We start from the raw sequence: 19,097 nt of genomic DNA, 5'->3' as shown, positions 1-19,097 counted from the left end.
TTCACTGTCAATATGCAATTCCCAGCCTCCTCCACCTCACCCCCCATTCCCCTGTTGTTCTGTCCCTCACTTCAACAGCCCGTGTTCAGATCTGCCTTCCCTATGTTTGATGCCTGGGCCAGAGCACAGGCTGCAGCTTTCCAGCACTCTCTGCTTGTGGGTAGGTACTTGCTTCCCCTGTTCAAACACAGCTGCGGGGTTGAGCAACAGTTACTTTTATGACTGTTTCTTATTGTAGTTTCACTCGTTTTCCTCCACTTTGCCTCTGCTTCGAGCAGTTGCAATTGGAGGGCAAGACTGCACAAACGTGCTGCACAAGACAGTGGCAAGACAGAAACGCTGCTCTGGATCATCCCGGCAGTAATACTAAAAGCATGGCACCTGCAGGGCTGTTTGGACTGTGCTCTGTCTATGGCCAGGTAGCAGCTTCTTACACAGAACCAGCAAACACTTTGGTCACGGAGGCTAATTTCATGATCACAATTGTACCATATCAAAAGTGACAGAAATCCGGTTATTTGCGTTCGGTTGGCCACCGGTTCAGCCCCGGGCAGCAGCACTTGCCCACAGCAGCACCACACTTGGTGCGCTGTGACTGAATGTGGGGCTGAAAGAAGTCTCTAAAAGTCGATGCGGAGTTTTAGCAAGCGGGCATTCTTTACTGCAGCGCTGGGTGCGCGGGGCCACCCTGCACATCACCTCTGCTGAGCGCTGTGGGGGCGAGCACGACGTGGCCCCTGCTGAGTGCTGAGGAGCAGGGCTGGCTTTGGCTGCCCCACCAGCCCTCTCCCTCTCTGGCGAGGTGATGCCGTGCAGACATCCCCGGCCTCCTCAGCTGCGCTGCAGGGTCCCCCCAGGAGGACCACGGCATGGGGGATGCCCAGGGGAACCGCGCTCTGCGTGGTCCGTGGCATCGTCCCCGCCGTGGCGCCTGCCCGGCAGGACACAGCAGGGCTCTGGAAGCTGCAGGCACCGAGGCGAGGGTGGGCTAAGGACAGCGGGGGCACAGGGACGCTGGCTGCCAGGGGCGCGGGTGGCACGGGGCTGTCCGGAGAAGGCGGGCGGAACGGCGGGGCCGGTGGAGCAGGGCCGCGAGCTCTAGCAAGCGGCGACTGCCGAGGTCCCGCCGCGCGGCTCCCGCAGCGCGTTCCGGGCCGGGGACCGTTGCCCGCTGCCCGCTGCCCGCTGCCCGTTGCCGCAGGGCGATCGAGAGCGATGGCGCTGCCGGGCCCGTGGCGCTGCCCTTGGCGCTGGCCGCCGGTGCTGCCAGCGGCGCTGTTGGTGGCGGTCACCTCCCTGCCGCAGGGATCGCTGCTGGGAGCGGCGCTGGGCGCGGGGGGTGCCTGGTGGGCGCTGCGGTCCCGCCCGCCCGCCAGGCGCCCTCTGGCCCGGGGCTCTCCAGCCCGATTCCTGCCCCCACAGCGCCCTCCCCGGCTGCGGCTGCCCCCGTACAGGCCCAGGCACAGCCGGATCGCCCGCTGCCCATCCCCTTGGGACCAGGCTGTTTGGCGCCTGGCAAGGGAAAGGGCCAGCAACGGCGGACCGGCCCCTGTGATCGGCCGGCGTGTGAGCGCCCCGACCCGCGGAAACGGCCTCGGGTGAGCGCGGGGGCAGGATGTGGGTGGGATAAGGACAGGGCTGGCCCCGGGAAAGAGACGGGATACGGACAGGGCTGGCCCCGGGAAAGAGACGGGATGCAGACACGGGTGGCGGTAGGACGCTCCTTGCCGGGGACATGGGTGGCACAGGGGCCTGGTTGTCAAGGACGAAGGTGGCAGAGGGACACGGGTGGGATACAGGCACAGGTGGCAGAGAGGTTTAGGTTGTCAGGGATGAAGGTGGTTGGCAGGGAGCACGGTCGGGTGAAGACACGGATGGCACCGTGATGGCGGTGCCGGGCCCGTATCGCCTCCCTTGGCGCTGCCCTGCGTGGTGCTGCAGGGATCGCTGGCGGGCACAGGGCGTCCTGGTGTGATGCGATCCTGCCAGCCCGCACCGCTCCTGTCTTCGTGTCGCCCGCGTGGCAAAACGGCCTCTACAGTGGCGTGACTGCAGGCGCAGTCCGTCCGTGCGGAGCGCACCCGTCCCGCCGCTACTGGCTCAGGTGAGCTTGGGGGGAGGATGGGATCAGATCTTCCTGCCACTAACAGCGGCTCTGACCGTTGTCTCCCAGCAGAGCCCCGCCGCAGACTGTGCGACGCCAGGACCCGCTGCTGCAGGACCGGAGCCCCGAGACCACTTTCCCACCGGTACGCCGGCACGGATGATGAGACAAAATCTCACTGCTGTGCTGGCACCTTTTCAGCTGGAGGCAGCAGCACGTGCGGGAGCCCCGTGTTCCCACTTTGAGCCGGGTCTGCTCAGCACCCGCTGAACTGTAATAAAACACTGCTCACAGCTTGGGCTGGGCTTGCAGGTGTGAGAGTGGGACGTAGTCATGGCTGATGGAGCTCTGCAGTTGTGCAGGGAAAGCTTTGATGCAGTGTGGGTCAGCAGGGAAGGCTTTACTCTGGCTGGGCCAGCAGCGTCCTCCCTGCCCACTGCCTCAGCCAGTAAAGAGCCTGGAGGCTGCTTGCTCCCAAAGTGGGGTGCTCAGACTTTGCCCTCCACAGACGTTGCGGAGGGGAGCTGAGCAGTGTTGAAGCAAGAGGGGCTCTGGGCTCAGTAGCCAGCACCTGGGAGATGGGATTCACTCTGTGCTGAGCAGGAGAAAGAAAGGGAGGCTGTGCTCCCCTGAACCAAATGAGTTACTCCTGGTCTCCTTGCACGTTCCACTAGAAGAGGATGTGCGTGAGGGAGTCCCCACAGCCCGGCCCAGGATCCTGCTGCCAGGTGCCACCTTGGACAGGAAGGTACCGTACTGCTCATCCAGCCAGCGCCTGCTTGTCAGTGCCAGCCGGGAAGAAAGCAGCCGCCTTCCCAGGCGATGCGGTGCCCAAGGCCTGCTCTCCACCGGAGCTGGGACGTTCCAGGCCCATGAGACATGGCTGCTGAGTCACCCAGTGGTGGGGAAGCCCCCTTGTTGTGTCTGTCAGCATCCCTGCTGCCCTGTTGCACTGCGGTGCTGGCGGCAGCGCTGACCGGCACCATCCCTGCCCGCAGGCCGGCTTGGAGCTCGAAGGGCTCTGCTTGCCGCAGCGGTGCCGTTGCCGTGTGGCACTGGCACGTCCCATCCCAGCCTGGGGCTGACGCTAACTGGCTCTCTCCCACTCGCACAGGGAATGGGAATTGTCACGACCGGAAGACCGCGCTCCAGGAAGAGCAAACAAGGCCGTGCAGACGGAGGAAGGTGAGCGTAGGTGGGGCCCAGCTCTGTGCCGGGCTTGGATGGGCCACTGGTGCGGGGCTGCTCAAATTCCAGGCGGAGCTCATTCCAGCACTTCCTCAGCGGCAAGAGAGAGGAAACCCCGTGCGCCCATGGCGGATAGGGTCCCGTGGCAGAGTGCAAGACGTGGGCACGTGTGGCAGTTTGTGTGGTTTGTGGTTCGGGCAGGCAGCGTGCAAGGAGTGTCTGTGGAGGTGGGAAGGGGCCGCTGGCCCGTGGAGCCCCAGCAGGCTCTTGTGGCAGCTTCCCCACGGATCTCTTGCGGCCAGCTGCTGCCCCAGGGCATCGCAGCCTTGTCTGGGGCTTAAGGCCGTGTCCCTGGCTCTGCCCTCCAGGATGGGCATCCAGAGAGGAGTGAGAAGGGACAGCCCCCTTGGTGCGGGCCAAAGGCCTCTGCTGGGAGCTGCTCCTGACTTGCCTCCTCCTGTAGCTGTCGAGAGGCCTGAGGACGAGCGGCGGCAGTCCCCGAGCCCACCACCATCGCCGGGAAACGGAAGGCCATGCAGGAGGAGCATCTGCCTGCGGGTGCCTGGCGAGACCCACCCCATGGTGCTGGTACGTCGCTGTCTCGCGGCCTCTTTTGCCCTCCTCTGGGGATAGAATGTGCTCAGTGCGGTCCCTGCAGGGCTGGGGGCAGGCTGACCTGCCTGCCGTGGGGCAGGAGCTCTCGTCCTTGGCTGAGTGGGAACTGATGCTCTCCCCTGCCCCAGCGCGTGGCGGTTGTGCATGACTGCTGCCCGCTGCTGGAGCAGGTACTGGCCTGGGCAAGGCTGCCGTGGCCTCAGCGCCAAGCCGGTGCCAAGAGGAATGGGGACCGGAGCTCCGCAGTGGCTGTGGCAGAACCGCGGCTTCGTGGCTCGGGCACAGGCCTGCTTCCACACCTCCTCCAGAGCGGCTCTGCCGCCTGCCCGCAGAGGAACTAAGCTACTGCTCTCTCTTGGCAGTACCCTGAGCTTATTCCTGGCTACCCCCCCCCGGAGTTGATCCTAGAGGAGGAGAAGGAGGCAGCGTATCAGCGCTTTCGACAGCTCTCGGGATCGAAGGCTGGTAAGGACAGACTGGGAATGCCAAGGGCACGGCAAGGAGGAGAAAGCCACGGCCCGGCCTGGCAGGGCAGTGGGTGTCTGTGTAGCGCAGGCCGAGGAAGCTCCTGGGCCAGTGCTGCCTGCTCCTCGGCTCTGATGCTCTTAGAGACTTGTGAAGACTCGGGAGGGAGACCTCGTGTCCCGCAGTCCCCAGGGTGACTGATGGGCGAGGTTGGCCAGGGCCGGAGCTGCAGCTCTTCAGGCTGGGAGGCTCTGCTGAGGAGTAGTCTCATGCGGAAAGTTGCGGGTCCTCATTTCTTGCTCCCTGCTGGCAGCCGGCAGCCAGGGCTGCTCAGGCACCAGCCGCACACAGGCAGCGTCCGTGACTACACCGTCTGTCATTTCTGGGCAAGCCGCTTCCACCACCGCCGGCCTTACTCACACCACCCAGCCCGGAAGCAGGAGCGTGCCCGTGTTGCCAGGTGAGTCGGGGTGGACAGGGCTTCTGCGGGGCTGAAGGGCAGGCCTTGGTTTAGGCAGCAGCTTTCCTGCCGGACCTGGCCGAGCTGCCCGGGTTCAGCAGCCCTGAGGGGCTGGGGCTGGGGCCGTGCAGAGCCTTGCCGTGCGAAGGGAAGGGGCCTCCGTCACTCGCTGCCCCAGTCCCCAGCCCCGGGGGGGTGGAGGGCAATCTGAAATGCCGCTCCTTGCCCCCTCTGAGTGCCCTGGATGCATGGGCTCCTGCGGCTGCTGCCACCTCCCTAAAGCCAGGCTCTTCCTCCTCTGCCGACCCCGGCTCACAGTGCTGTGTTGCTTTCCAGAGACCCCTGCACCCTTCTCCGGCCAGCGCCCCTCCGGGCTTGGACGAGACGCTGCTTCCTCTGGTAAGGACGGAACCGGGGCTTTAGGCTTGAGAAGCTGACGGGTTGTGTTGCCCCTTGCTCTGGGGGATGGCGGAAGGGTCGGCTCGGCTGGTAGCTACTGGGCTCCAGGGATGCAAAACCCTCTGTTCCCCCAGGGGTACGCATGGTGGCAGCCCTGCTGCCAGCCCAGAGTGCGGCTGCAGAGACCTGAGCAGCATTTGTGCTTCCAGGTTCGTCCACTTCCGCCTCTTCCAGCCGGGCAAGATGCAAGCACAGAGCCTGCAAGCGGCACAAGGCACGGATCCATCATTTCTGCGATAAGGAATGGCCAGTGCTGCTGGCCCCCACCCGTGGGGGCTCCGGTCCAGAGCAGCCCTGAGGCGGGACCGCAGTGATGGGGCCAGGCCCCGTTTCTGCTGCCGGCAAGAAGCCGTCCTGGGTGGCAGCACCTGGGGTGGGACAGGGGCAACTCTTCCTACTGGAAGAGCTCCCCAGCCGAGGCTGATGAACCTCTGTGCGTCTGGGCAGCCTTTCCGTCCTGCCTTTCTTTTGCCACCTTTCCTAAAGTGTAAACTTCTGCTCCAGCCCTGGCAGCCTCTCCCCTCCCTTCTTGTCCCCTTGCCCATGCTGGGGTGCTCTGGAGCCACTGAGGGAGTCCTGAGCAGACTGGGGTCCTCCCCCTCCCCAAATCCCAATTGGCTTTCATCTGTGGCTCATCCCCACCTGTTTGCGATTTATATTTGAGCTGTTCCAGCAGCTGCTTCCTTCTGAATTGCAATGCACACAGGTGGGACTAAACCTGTTCTCTTTGGGTTTTTTTCTTCCCGAAGGAAGAGGACTGCAGAGATGCCAAGTGGCCTTTTGCGCCACCAGAAGCAAAGCGTCGGCGTCTATGATGTTGCTTCAAGATTTTTATTGTTTTATGATTGTTCTACGGTTGTTCTCATATTCTTGTTATACTGTTGTTGTTCTTGTTCAGAACTGTTGTTCTCTTGCTGTTATAACAATAGTAAACTTGTATTTTTACCATAATATTAGTATCATTTTAGCAATTTTTACTGTCAATATACAATTTCCACCCCACCACCACCCCCCCGCCCCCAAACCACTACATCCCCCACCCCCTGGTTTTATGTCCCCCACTTAAAATAAAGAGCCTGTGTTCACATCTGCCTTCCCTGCGTTTGATTCCGGGGCCAGGGCACAGGTGGTGCCACTTTCTAGCACCCTCTGTTTGACTCATCGCTAAGTGTCCCCTCTGACTGAAGATGCTCCCCATGGTGCTGCAGCACCCAGTTTACAGAGGGTCAAGGACGGAGAAGTGCCTTGGCAATGGCAACCCGAGGAGTCTTTACGCTCTCGAGCAGAGGTGGATGGGCTGAACGGAACACCTAGGGTGCTCCCCCAGCTCAGGGATGGCAGCGGCATCCTCTGTATGGCTGGGAGAGGGCAGGTGGGGAAGCTGGGGGCAAGGCGCAGGCAGGATGGGGCAGCTGCAGGCCGCACTTGCCAGAGCTCCTGCCCTTGCACGACCTTTTCCTTTCAGTCACCTGAAATAGTTCAGGGGATCTTTCCCCTGATGGTGCACCTGGGCTGTCCCCACGGTGATGGCTGTCCCCCCCTTCTTCTCCCATCCCTGCCACCATTAGGTGCGTGTCTGTGGCTTCTGCAGCCTACTGGCTCATTTTGCCAAGGCAGGTGATGCCACCTTGGGCTGGCACTGTCTCCCCTGTTTTCACCTGCTCCCTTGGTCCCCAGATAAGTCTGGGCTGGGGAAGTCCATCTGGGCCAATAGCCTCTTCCCGACAGACATGTGCAGAGGCCACAAGCTGCTGAGCGCTGAAGGTGAGGAGGGGAACAGTGCCAGGGATGCGTATCCTGGCTTTGGCACAGTCCCGTGCTGCTCCTGAGGGGGCTGCAGCCCCTCTCCCTTCCCAGCCGGGCTCCTCCAGGTCTCCGATGCTGCCTGCAGCAGGCTGCCAGCTGCCCGTAGGTGCTGCGCATGGCTCCACAGCAGCAGGGCCCCCCCGCCTGGCACGGCCACACTCACAGGGGCTTTGGCCTCCCTGGGCAAACAAGAGCCAGCTTCTGGGACTCCCAGAGAAGGCAGCTCCCCGCAGGAGCACAGGAAAATCAAGTGCTGCGGAGCATCTTCAAGGTGCAAGCGACCGGTATCGTTTTCCTCTCTTTGTCCTCCCCCCACCCATCCGAATGAGCATCTCTGCATCTTTTGCTTTTTTAAGGAAAATGGATTTTTGTGAAAATGGACAAGATTTTAATACAATGTGATATTAAAGGAAAACATACCATATCACCAACGCTCTGGACGCCCTGCTGGCATCATTCACGTACCTCAGGGAGCTGTCCTTCTCAAAGCAAGTACCCCACTGAAATATGCAAAGAAAGTAACACTGAAAAGGACAGAAACCATGTAGTACAAACCTCTCCGTGGCTTAGAAAGGCACGTGTCTGAACTCAGAGAACACATCATCTCAAATGAAAAGAGCTGCAATCTCTCCATCCCCAGCTCTGCTTTCTAAATGCTCCAACTCGGCAGCAGCCCATTGAAACAGCCAAAGAAAACTGTGACCAGGGAAGACGCCAACCAACCAAAGAATTACATAAATGAGAGAAAAAACAAAGAACTAAGTCAGGCAGAGTCCCCACATCTCCAGACCTCCAGGTCTCCGATGCTGCCTGCAGCAGGCTGCCAGCTGCCCATAGGTGCTGGGGATGGCTCCACAGCGTCCTGTCCCAGCCCGAGGCAGACCCTAAGTGGCTCTCTCCCACTTGCACAGGGAATGGGAATTGTTGCAACTAGAAGGGACATAGTTTAGCAGGGGAAATGATGGTACTAGGTTAACATTTGAATTAAATCTTAAAGGTCTTCTCCAATCTAAATGATTATATGATTCTAATTCAGTGACAAGAATCAGATGGCTTTGTTATAAAATTGTTTTATACTGCAGCTTATACTTACAAAAGAATAGGAGAAAGTACAAGCCTGGTTGAAATAAACTTCATCATGCCATTATCCAAGCGTTTTTACTCGGAGTTTGGTACATAAAACTCATTAATTTTGCCTATATTTCTGAAAGCACAATTGGATCCTGCTTAGAGCAACACATTAAACATAGATAAATGATGGAGTGTAGTGGAGTTTGCAGTAACTTCACCTCACTCACTGCCAACCTCATACTTACAGTACTCCTTCAAAAACAAATGAGTTCAGACCACAAGAACTGAATATTTGCTTCAAACAAAAACCCCACCATGAACTGCCACTGGTTTTCCATTAAATTTCTCCTTTATTTACATACTTTTAAGACCTATTTTTCACTTTCACATCAGTACTTAGTTTCACTGTGACCATTTTTTACTGTCAGTTTCTCCTTGCTCACAAGGCTCATGAATTTCAGCAAATGAAAACCCTTATAAAAATTATTCAAAAACCAGTACTCTAAAACATACATCCTCAGGCTAACAGGTAGAATAAGGAGGATCTCCAAATAAAATACAGTTTGTTTAGAGCTATATGCAAGATTTTCGATCTCACTGTGTGCTACCCAATCTAAGATCTGCCCCTGCAAGTGAGTACAGCATATCCATTTATCTCCTCTGTTAAGAAAAGATCTGCAGCTCTCATTTATCTTTTCAAAAACAGAGTAAGAATCAAATTTAACCCGTTCACAATATTCTTTAAAAACAATATTCTTTAAAAGTGCAAAGTTTAAGAGATCCTTATTGCATAAGCCTTTGCTTTGCTCAAAGACTGCAACATAAGATGTGCCAAAAAACACCCCCAAAAACCAGTAACAGGAAAAGTCAGAAGAGCCTCTAAACTCATCCCTCTATTTTTAGGTTTTGGAAAACTACCTAAACCTCCCTGGTAACAATGAAACTATATAAATAAGCAGTAAGGGCTTAAGAGAAATAAAAAAGCCTATGGAAAGGTGAGAGAACAAGGAGAAACTGAATGGCGAGGTCAGCCTTGCATGAACAGCGTAGGTCACTGCTTGCTTACATGAATTGCAAATGATACAGTCCTGCACTAACCTACTGAATTTCCCACCATCTGCTAAGACAAACAAGCAGCACATAACATTACAGCAGTGGGAACTTAAATAGCACGTTGTCCTTGAGCCGTACCTTTCCCAGGATGCTGATAGCACAGGCCATCCCAACCTGTCCAACCCCCACAACAGTTATCTCGTTGTTCAGGGCTATGGATCCCGCAGCGATGCGGGTAATCAGCTTCTCCTTGAGAGTAGCCATGGTTTTCTGCAAGGCCAGAAAGATTTGGTTCAAAGCAAGCCACAAGAAACCAGAACACGTGCTCTGAATTGAAGAGGTCATCCACCACTGCCGGAAACCTGCCGATGGAAGTGTTGGGAGTCGCTGCGGACAGTGGTTTACGTAAGGCAGCACAGGGGCACACTGCCCTTGTGGGGGGCTCCTTCACCCCACGAGATACCAGCTCACCCAGACCTCCTGGGACACAGGGCTCTGGCTCCCGACCCTCCCTGCATTTGCCGCTGCCCACAGAGGCTGAAGTGGGGCACGGGCTGTTTTGGCAGCACATAATAGAATATCTTTCTGCTGGCTGCTCCCCAGAGCCCCCCGCTGTGGTTAAAAACTCCTTCTGCTTTAACGCCTCTGTGGTATTCACCTCCCTTCAGAATGCCCACCAGGACTGCCGGACTCGTAACAAAACCACGAACCAGTCTGGGAGCACGAAGCCTGTGGGGATTTCCCCGGCTCCCTCGCATTCGGCCCCGAGCCTCCCCGCGGGGAAGGCACGGAGCCCTGCGCGGTGCCTCCGCCCTTCCCATACATCGCCCCCTTCCCCGCATCTCTCCCTCTGTCCTGTCCGGGCCACGCCGGGGGTGCAGCCCACGCACCGCCAGACCGCAGGCCGGCGAGGGGCTGGCACATGCGGTCACCCCGCGGGTGCCTGCGCACAGCCGGTTGCCGCCATCACACCCAAACCCGCAGAAGCCACAGCCCGACCCCGGCCACCGGACCCACAGCGAGGCAGGGACCGGCCACAGCGCCCGCAGTCCCTCACGCCATCCGGGCGCCTCGCACGGATGCTCAGCCCGGGGGAAATCTCCCCGTCACTGCGGGACCGAGCTACCCGGAGATGTCCTGGGCAACCCTCCAGCATCCCCCATCCCGGGGAGGGGATCCCGTTAGCTCAGCTCTGCCCATACCCACCGGGAATGCTCGGAACGGAGAGAGACAAGAGAAACACCAACCTGCGTGCCCGGCGCTCGGGCAATGAGGACTCTGCACCAGAGGGGGCGGCCCTGCTGGCAGGGCCGATCCGGCCGCACCGCCCTCCCCGGCGCCACTGTGGAGCCGGTGGCTTCCGCACTTAATCCCCGCCGAGGGCGAAGGTTCAGCGGGGCTACCGCCGCGCTCCGCTCCCGCTCCCTCTCCCGCTCCTCCCACTCCCTGCTGTGGGAGTGTGTGACTGTTCTGAGGCAGGCTGGGCCAGCGTTGCTGTCTCTTACTTCGTCGTGTGCTGCTGCAGGGCCGCCTGACGGGGCAGGGGAGCGCCGGCCCGCCGCTGGTGCGGGCCTGGCAGGGAGGTTCGTCGGGGCCTGGGTCAGTGGCAGGAGCTGGTGCCGTTAGGTGTGCGGGGGACGTTGCTCCTCGGTGGGAGCCAGAAGAGAGCCGTGGTCTCACCGAGTTTACCTTCCCAATTAGCTGACGAGGTGCAAGCGTTAGCCCTGTCCTTCTGGCCGCAGACCCTGGCCAGAAGGAACGTCCAGAGGAATCCCTGCAAGCCAGCAGTTGTGCAAAAACAAGGCATTTTACGCGATTTTGTTCCCGGGCAAAGTTGCTCGAATTGGTGGTACCGGATTTGCACGCTCTCTGCTTTTTGCCCTGCAGCTGACTTCGGCTGAATTTGTGGTGCAACAAATCCGCGATCACTCAAATGGCGCTGGCAGGAGCGAGGCATGTAACCTGATGCACGGCCACAACCGCTCCTCCTACCCCTTCCTCTGCTTCGGGCCTCGCCAGGTCACACTGGCTGTCCCTCCATCTCCTGTGACAGCATCGCTTTAAAACTGAAGTATGTAGGACCCGTGAAATGAGCCTCTGGAGCTCAAGTGCCAGGGATAGAAAGGAGCCTGAGATAACTGAAAAGAGATTTGGGTTGAAATTATTTTGAGTAACAGCAGGAAAGGCAGAGATCTGGTGATTTCAGTCACTGGTTTGTCACAGGAGGTGAGCAGCCAGGGCAGCTGGAAACTGCCAACTGGATAGTCCCATTGCATATACACAGACATGAGCAAGCAATGAAACCCCACAGGGCTGGAAGGGGCACAGCCTTCATACTTCTGGGGCTGCAAAGAACAGAGGACAAAGCAGACCCATTTCTTCTATCAAATCTTGTTTCCTCAATTATTTGCATTTTTTCATGGTTCTTTTATATAAAGTACTTTTGGTCTGAACCTTCCTAGGATCCATTTGCCTTTTCTAAGGCTGAAATGCATTGGTAGCATTATCGTGTGACTAATACAACTGCCTTTCTTCACTTATCGTGTCCAACCAAAGCATTCCTAAAGCAGAAATTTCTGTTAATCATCTCTGCTTACTGCAGACTGATTTGGGGAAAACTCCAGGAACAAACTTAACATTACTTAAAACTGATTCTAAAGGTTTATATATTCCATTTTGTAATTTTGTGTCCCCCTTGTCTCAAAACTGAGACAAAGCATTCATTTTCTGCTCATATTTGTGTTACCTTTAATTTTCACCATAACCTTGCTATTCAGTGGTCCCATTTTTTTATTTTGCTTATGAATCATGGACTAAATAAAGTACACCTGAATTCATCCAGTTCTGATTCCCGAATTAATTTCATTCTTCCTGCATGACATTATGAAACCTCCTCTGGACTGGTAATAACTCTGGGCTTTGTCATCAGCAAGTGTTATTAGCACATGCCTTATTTTTGTGCTCGAGTCACTAGTGATATTAAATACTACCTGTATGAAAAGCAACTTTGTCCAGAGGCAGCTCCCCACACAGAGCATCCAGGTTTTCTAATCCCTGCATCTTCATAACCATGACGTTAAGTAGTTTACTGAATGACTTCCAGGTACATGTGATCTGCTGCTTTTCTGCTGTTGAGGAAATCACTCATCTTATGAAATAAAGATATCTAGCATAATTTGCTTTTATTAAAAAGAATTTGACAATTACCCCATTTTCTATCTATCTCCAGGTCTTTCATGAGTCCCTCATTCAAATACATTAAAAAGCTTTACTCAGAAACAGGATTAAATTAGCAAGACTCCATTTGCCTAGTTATTTTTTTCTTCTAAATACTGGTTTTTATTTGCAGCTGTCCACTCATACACTATGTCTCTTGACTGCAGTTTTATCTAACATCTTTCCTTCTAAGCCTACAATATCATATGAACTTTTTTCTCAGTCCTGTGATGGGAATGGTTCTGTTACTGCTGTCTTGAGCCCCTTGATCTATATGAATCTTTCTTCTGTCACAAGAAGAGTATTTTCTTCTTTGATACTGCCATTCAGACTGATCATCCTGTCTTTGACACCACACTTGATACCATCTTTCTTCCTGAAAACTATGGCAAGACATACATTTATTCTCAGGCAATACCTATCTTATCTTTTCTACAGACTGACCCTCCTTCTTCCATGATGATTTATTCATAAGATTGAAAAAAAACACGTAATGATTTATTGCTTTTACATTTTTCTTGACGTTGGAAAGAACCATTTTTAAGGTACCAGAAGTGAAATGTTACATTATAACTATTGCATTTGATTTGCCTTAGTGAAGTGATGACCTTTTTATGACGCTCACTCCTATGAAGCTTGCAAGATGAGCAAGGCAATGTTAATATTTAAATGCAACACCACTCTCAGAAAGGCTTTTCCACGCCATAACTGGCTCAGATGGCAGGATCCACAGATGGGGGATCAGTTAGCAGTGATATGAAATTGAGAGTAGCTTTGTTAATCTTTACTATGAGACATATGCCTTAAAGTCAGTGGAGTTATTTCAGTTTTATACCACCATACTGCAATAAGAGTCTGGCATCATTTTCCTCCCTCATAAATGGTGATGACTGCATTTTAAAAAAATCATCTTATTCATGGAGCAAATATCTTAAGCTGCCATTAACTTTGACCTCCATGCTAATGTTCTTATATCTGGTCCTGGCTTTGTGCCATACATTCAAAACATTTTGTCCTTCCCATTGCACATTGAATTTCACCCCCTTCTTCATTCAGAAATGCCTTCTTTTCTGTCTCAATGGTGATTCCTATGCACTGTTCAAGATTTTCATCTACTTCAGTACAAAAAAGTGAATGGGAGGGCACAGTCCTCCTCATGGCCACACTGCAGCATTCGATTGCTTACAGAACTAAGATGAGGAGCTCTCCTGGAGCCACTCATGCTGTATTGGTGATGTCTGCGCTGCAGCTAGAGGTGTGACAATCTACTGCTCTCCTGGAGCTCAGCAGCAGTGAGTTCAGTTTGGGTAGCACAGCTTACTTCTGACATCATAGCTGTAACCAGACAGTAAATGAGTTCTAGCAACACCTAAGCTAGACAGGCATGCTTAGACATGTAGAAGATGTGAGTACTGCACAGAAAACCTTTCTTTGGGTAGGTAAGCCAGAATTAAACTGTGCAAAAGCTGGTTTTTTTTTTGGTTTTTTTTTTTTTGTAAAGAAAGGTGGAGAGTAATCTTAAGTTTACCTTCTCATTACTGCAAGAGAGTAAAAGATTGCTTCTGTAAATCTGTAGGGCTTTTCTTATTACTTATGGTAGTAGCAGTGATTCTGGTAATGTTAAGTTTGACAATGTTTTGCACTTAGTGGTGCATTGAATTGGCATTAGACTGGGACTGACTTACATGTGTTGTCATCTTGTATGAGACTTGAGGCTGCAAGCAAATGAGTCCACATCCTGTCAGCTGTATCCTGCTTTTGGGTAAATCAGCAGCATGGTGGGCAATTTTGGTGGTGCAGGATTAGGCCTTGTACAGATGTTATTTGTAATAATGTCATTAATGAACACAGGCATTTATGAACTTTTAGCATGTCAGAAAGTAGTTAGAAAGGCAAGCTTCTAGTGATGGGAACTGGGCACATGCAGCCACGAGGTGAAGTATTTGTATTGTCTTGTTATAGGTGCTGGTGGTGGGGAAAGAAATCACCCTTTCAGCGAGGTAAGCATGTATCACAAAGGTCAGATATTCAGAACGCGATTTTTAAAAAGCCTAAGGCAGGAATTTATGTAGGAATCTTTAGAATGTGGGATTGGAAAGTGTGATTGAACTTGTTTCTTTGTATATATACTTTGGGTTTGAAATAAGCTGGTTTGGTTTTCAGTACATTTTTCCGTTAGTTTAAGGGGTTCACCTTGGCCTTGCCTAACTTACAGCAAAAGATATACTAGATCATAAGAAGATCATATTAGATAGTTTATTATTCCTCATATGTCTGTCATGTCTATCAGTCTACTTCAATGTTTTCAGCAGGTTTTGCCAATTAAAGTGAATGCTCCCTAAGGAGCAGGAATCCGGTTTTCTAGGACTGCAATGTAAAGTTTTACAGTGCTTTGAGCATGCTCATCAAGTCTTCATGTCTTGACAAGAAATGCTGGGTGATAAGTTTTCAGTGACACTTCCATGTTGTTTATATGAGACTACTTTGTGCCCAGACACTGACAAGTATTAGTGCTGTCGTGCCAATTTTGTAGTGTGGCTGAAAAAGTAGTGTGCAACATAGTGGCAGGGGTGGAAGGGCAAAGAAGTCTGAAGTTTGAGGTTGAATGACTCTTGGAGTACTGCTGTTGCATTAAGGGACATACAGGATTTGTACTAAGTGGCTTCAACAGAGATCCGAACTAGAGGTTGTCTGAAAAAATGCATAGCTTAGTTTGCATAAATTCTGCCCTTCCAGAGACAGATAATACCATGCCCTAATTCCTTTGAGACTCTCAGTTGATCTTCTAATTTCCTCTGTTTCAATCCTCAGAATAAGAATGCATTAGTTCCCTCTGTAAGTGCTTCTTCAGCTTGATCTGTCAGTGATTTCCCAAAACTGTAATGTTGTCTTTTCAGAATGTGTCCTGTAATCTTCAGTATGTAACTGCTTTTGCTATTCTTGAATAGACATTTTGAAGAGAACTGGGGAAAGGAGGGAACTGGGGGAAAGAGAAAATTTTTACCCTTTATCTACAGTGCTAGTTAAGGAAATCTGAGTCTGATGCTCATCACTCCTCAAGTGTAACTATGCAGCTAATATACGTGCCTGCTTGCTTGTGATTGACAGTATGTAGGGAATTGCAGCACTGGTTCCTGTTCCTGCAGACACAGAGTTTTCCTCCTTTTGTCTTTCTCTAGCTGTGAGAAAATAAAGGTTGTTAGCTGCATATCATTATTACAGATGCTGATTGAATTAACTTGTACTGGAGTTATTAATATGGAAACTGATATCTTAAGGGTTAGAATTTGCATTTTTAAAAGCAGAGAAAGTAACTTTATGTGTAAAATAGAGAGCCCTTGTACTGTTTTGGGTTTGTGTTGGGGTTTCTGTTTTGTTTCTTGTTTGTTTTATATTTATGTCTGATTTTAGGAAAATAAAAAGGACTACTATTAATTTGTAGCCTGCCTAGTAAGATGATTTTAAAATGTCACATAGAGTTGACTTCATTAATATTCCTTGGACTTTGCAATAGATTCTTAATTTCTATTTTTAAGAAAATGTTTTTGTCTCTGGTTACATGCAGTATAGCTTGCTAATTTTAGGGGTTTGAACTCATGGTTTAGTGAGACAAAGTTTTAATAGCTGTGTCTGAATACTTGTTTAAAATTTATCACTGCTCCTGGCTCCGCTCCCGGTGAGTCCCTGCTCACGTCTGCGGAGCTGCCGGCTCCTGGGCAGGTCCTGTCGAGGGCTTGAGGCTCCCTCAGTAGCTCTGGCCGCTCTGAGTTGAGGCTCCTGGACGCTGATCTCCCCCTGCTCCGGTATTGAAGGCGTCTTCTCTCGAACTACTCACCTCAGCAATTCAATGGTCATATATGCTTATGCCAGGCTCAGCCAAAGGATTTTCCAAAGCACAAAGGCAGGAGGCAATGAAGACCCAGCCTTAGGGACACAGCACAGAAAAACTCAGTCGTGTTTGCTGTGGGTTTTCTCTGTTGCAGAGGCGCAGAGCTGCTCTGCAGCTTGTGCTGGCTCTTAAGGCAGAAGCATGGTATCGGTCAGCCTGAAAGGAGCGCACGCAAGAAAAAAAGACCATAAACCTCACTGCACTGAGTAAGAGAGACACTCCTCAAGGTAGAATAACAAGACCATATGCTTATACACAAAAAACATAATGAACATGTTTAGGTCAAAGAATAAATATTTCATGCTGCAGTGTCAGACTACACCAGCACAATCCCAATAAATCCCATGATACTTTGTTTTTGACATATTTAGAGATAAAATACCCAGACCGAAAACATCCGGAAAGATGAAGAAAAGGTTTATGCCATTATGAGGGGTCACATTTTCAAAACTTTTTCTAACTCAATGTGTCTAAACAATAAGGTTAGCTTGGCTTTTTATGACTGTTATTGCATGATGCTTTGAGGTTAGGTTTTGGATTTTCTTGCAGAAGAGGGAGAAAGGATCGAACATTTGGAATGTGGCTTCCAGAAGGAAGGAAGTAGATCACCATACTTGGGCAGCGATAAGAAACCTTCTTGTCAGTGAAGTCCAGACTGATGGTGTCATGCTTCTGTGGATATCACAGAGCAATCGTCATGTTTCTCGTTTAATTTGCCCAGTGAAGGTATGGTTTGCATCCTCCATGTTATTCCACTGGTGGGAAAAGGAAGGCTTCTTAGGCAGCGGTGTGTAATCCCAACCCCTGGCCTACCTGTCTGAGCTGCACAGAAAGTGTCCTCACCCCAGTTAAAAAGATTTCAGCGGCATCTGTGCTCACTATGACTTATTCTAGTCCTTGAAGGGTGGCCAGTGGGTCCAGAGATGCCCAGGGCTTTCCCTTTTAATGTACATTGTAGTAGCCAGGAACAAATGCTACCAAATGAGGTGACGCTGACCTCTGGTGGCAAAACCACCACATAAACTTAGCTATACTTCACTACAGGTTGGAAATCAAGCATTTCACTGGCACGGAGGTGACAGGGAGCAGAGACCCGGGCAGAAATTTCTGCTCCAAACAGTCCCTGAAAACTGGATCTAATAATTTGTTCGTGGAAGGCTGGTCAGCCACTATGAAGAAAAGTACAACAAGCAGTTCTATATGTAGTAGTTTCGCAACTAAACCTTTATTTTCCTTGTACTTAGAGTGGTAGTAATGGATTATAATAATGTCACCTACAATAAAATGCAACTGTATATGGAATTATTTGAGATATTGAATTACAAGAGCTCTTTGTCAATGCCCTCATCATCACTGAAAGTGACTGCTGATTCGCTGACTTTTTCTCCTGCCAGCAGCTTGACTGTGAGACATTTTGAGATGAAGGAATAGAAGAGCAGCCTAGTGTCCTTCACAGAGGGTCTGCTCATGGCTCTGTCAGTCTCTGATATGACAGCACGCAACAGCATGTGAATGAACCAGGTTTCAAGGAAGCACATTCACCTTGTGCCCTGCTCCAAGTCATCCTCTAGTGAGCATTCCCTGTCTACTTGGCTGTAGGCTCCTGGTCCTGGTCAATGCGAGCCTGACTTCAGGTCTCCATCACTGAATTTTTCTTTACTTGTATGTATGCATATGTGGGTTATATTTAAATTCTATTATTACTATTTTCATTGATTATAAAATCATTAATTTAATATAAAGAAATTGGGTATTGAGCAGGTTCATGGAATAGGAGAGGGATTTCCTCTCCTGGAAAACTGTGATTTCCTGGTACTGAGATTCCACTAAGAGGAGCGGACTCCTCTGCTCCTGACTGTGTCAGGAGAAACCATGTTGCAGAGCAGCACAGCCCTAGCTTCCTTTGGTCCAGGAGCTGCTGCGGCAGACATGCGTGGTTCCAACATCTAAAGGGGCTTACAAGAAATCTGGAGAGGAACATTTTTCAAGGGTATGTAGTGATAGGACAAGGGGGGATGGCTTTAAACTAACAGAGTAGTGATTTAGGCTAAACATCAGGAAGAAATTCTTCCCTGTGAGGGTGGTGAGGAGCTGGCACAGGTTGCCCAGAGAAGCTGTGGCTGCCCCATTCTTGGCATGTTCAAGGCCAGGCTGGGTAGGGCTTTGAGCAACCTGGTCTAGTGAAAGTGCCCCTGCCCATGAAGGGGACTTGGAAGTAGATGAGCTTTAAGGTCCCTTCCAACCCAAACTGTTCTATGAGTCTATGATTCTGAGAAGTCTGCTAGAAACATGAAAGATAAACATCTCCTCCAAACATATTGTTTGGCTGCATACTGCAAGCTCTTTAATACGAATACTTTTTCTGGAGTCCTGCTGCACCCCTGCAGGGGGACAGACTATGATGTATTTGCTCTCCTATAAGTTATCAGGAGTGCTGGAAAGATGCTGATGATAAGTGAGGTCAGAACAGTTTCTAGGAGAGTCAGGGCTGTGGCCAGCTTCTTCCACATGGAGAAAATGATTTATGTTTTCTGGGGTTTACAAATGGGTAAGTTCTCATTCTTTTGAGACTCCTTCCATTTCATCAAGGGTCTGCTGGCTACTGGAAACCACCATGAAGGGACAGACTTTAAAGTAACTGGTAATGACTGTGAGAGTTCATGCATTATCAATTTGCTTCTGACAGCTTCAATTTTAAATTGTTCAAAAAATGCTTTTACGTAATTTATTGATAACTTGTCCACATCCTGAATAACCAGGAACAAGTTAAA

The 19,097-nt window shown here is 51.5% G+C and overlaps 1 protein-coding gene across 1 annotated transcript; it reads left to right on the top strand.

The window, feature by feature from the left end:
- Positions 1 to 876: 876 nt before the first annotated feature.
- Positions 877 to 6,361, top strand: LOC136006174 (uncharacterized). The gene is made up of 10 exons (XM_065664201.1): positions 877 to 1,598; positions 1,961 to 2,104; positions 2,174 to 2,249; positions 2,779 to 2,852; positions 3,219 to 3,289; positions 3,756 to 3,880; positions 4,270 to 4,372; positions 4,686 to 4,832; positions 5,151 to 5,231; positions 5,441 to 6,361. Exons 1-10 carry the CDS (start codon positions 877 to 879, stop codon positions 5,587 to 5,589), a joined length of 1,692 nt encoding a protein of 563 aa, XP_065520273.1. The 3' UTR covers positions 5,590 to 6,361.
- The last annotated feature ends 12,736 nt before the right edge of the window (positions 6,362 to 19,097 follow it).

The sequence above is a fragment of the Lathamus discolor genome, chromosome 1, assembly GCF_037157495.1.
Source record: "Lathamus discolor isolate bLatDis1 chromosome 1, bLatDis1.hap1, whole genome shotgun sequence".
Taxonomy (NCBI): Eukaryota; Metazoa; Chordata; class Aves; order Psittaciformes; family Psittacidae; genus Lathamus; species Lathamus discolor.
The sequence above is the reverse complement of the archived record's forward strand: the minus strand, read 5'-3'. Positions and strand labels throughout refer to the sequence as shown.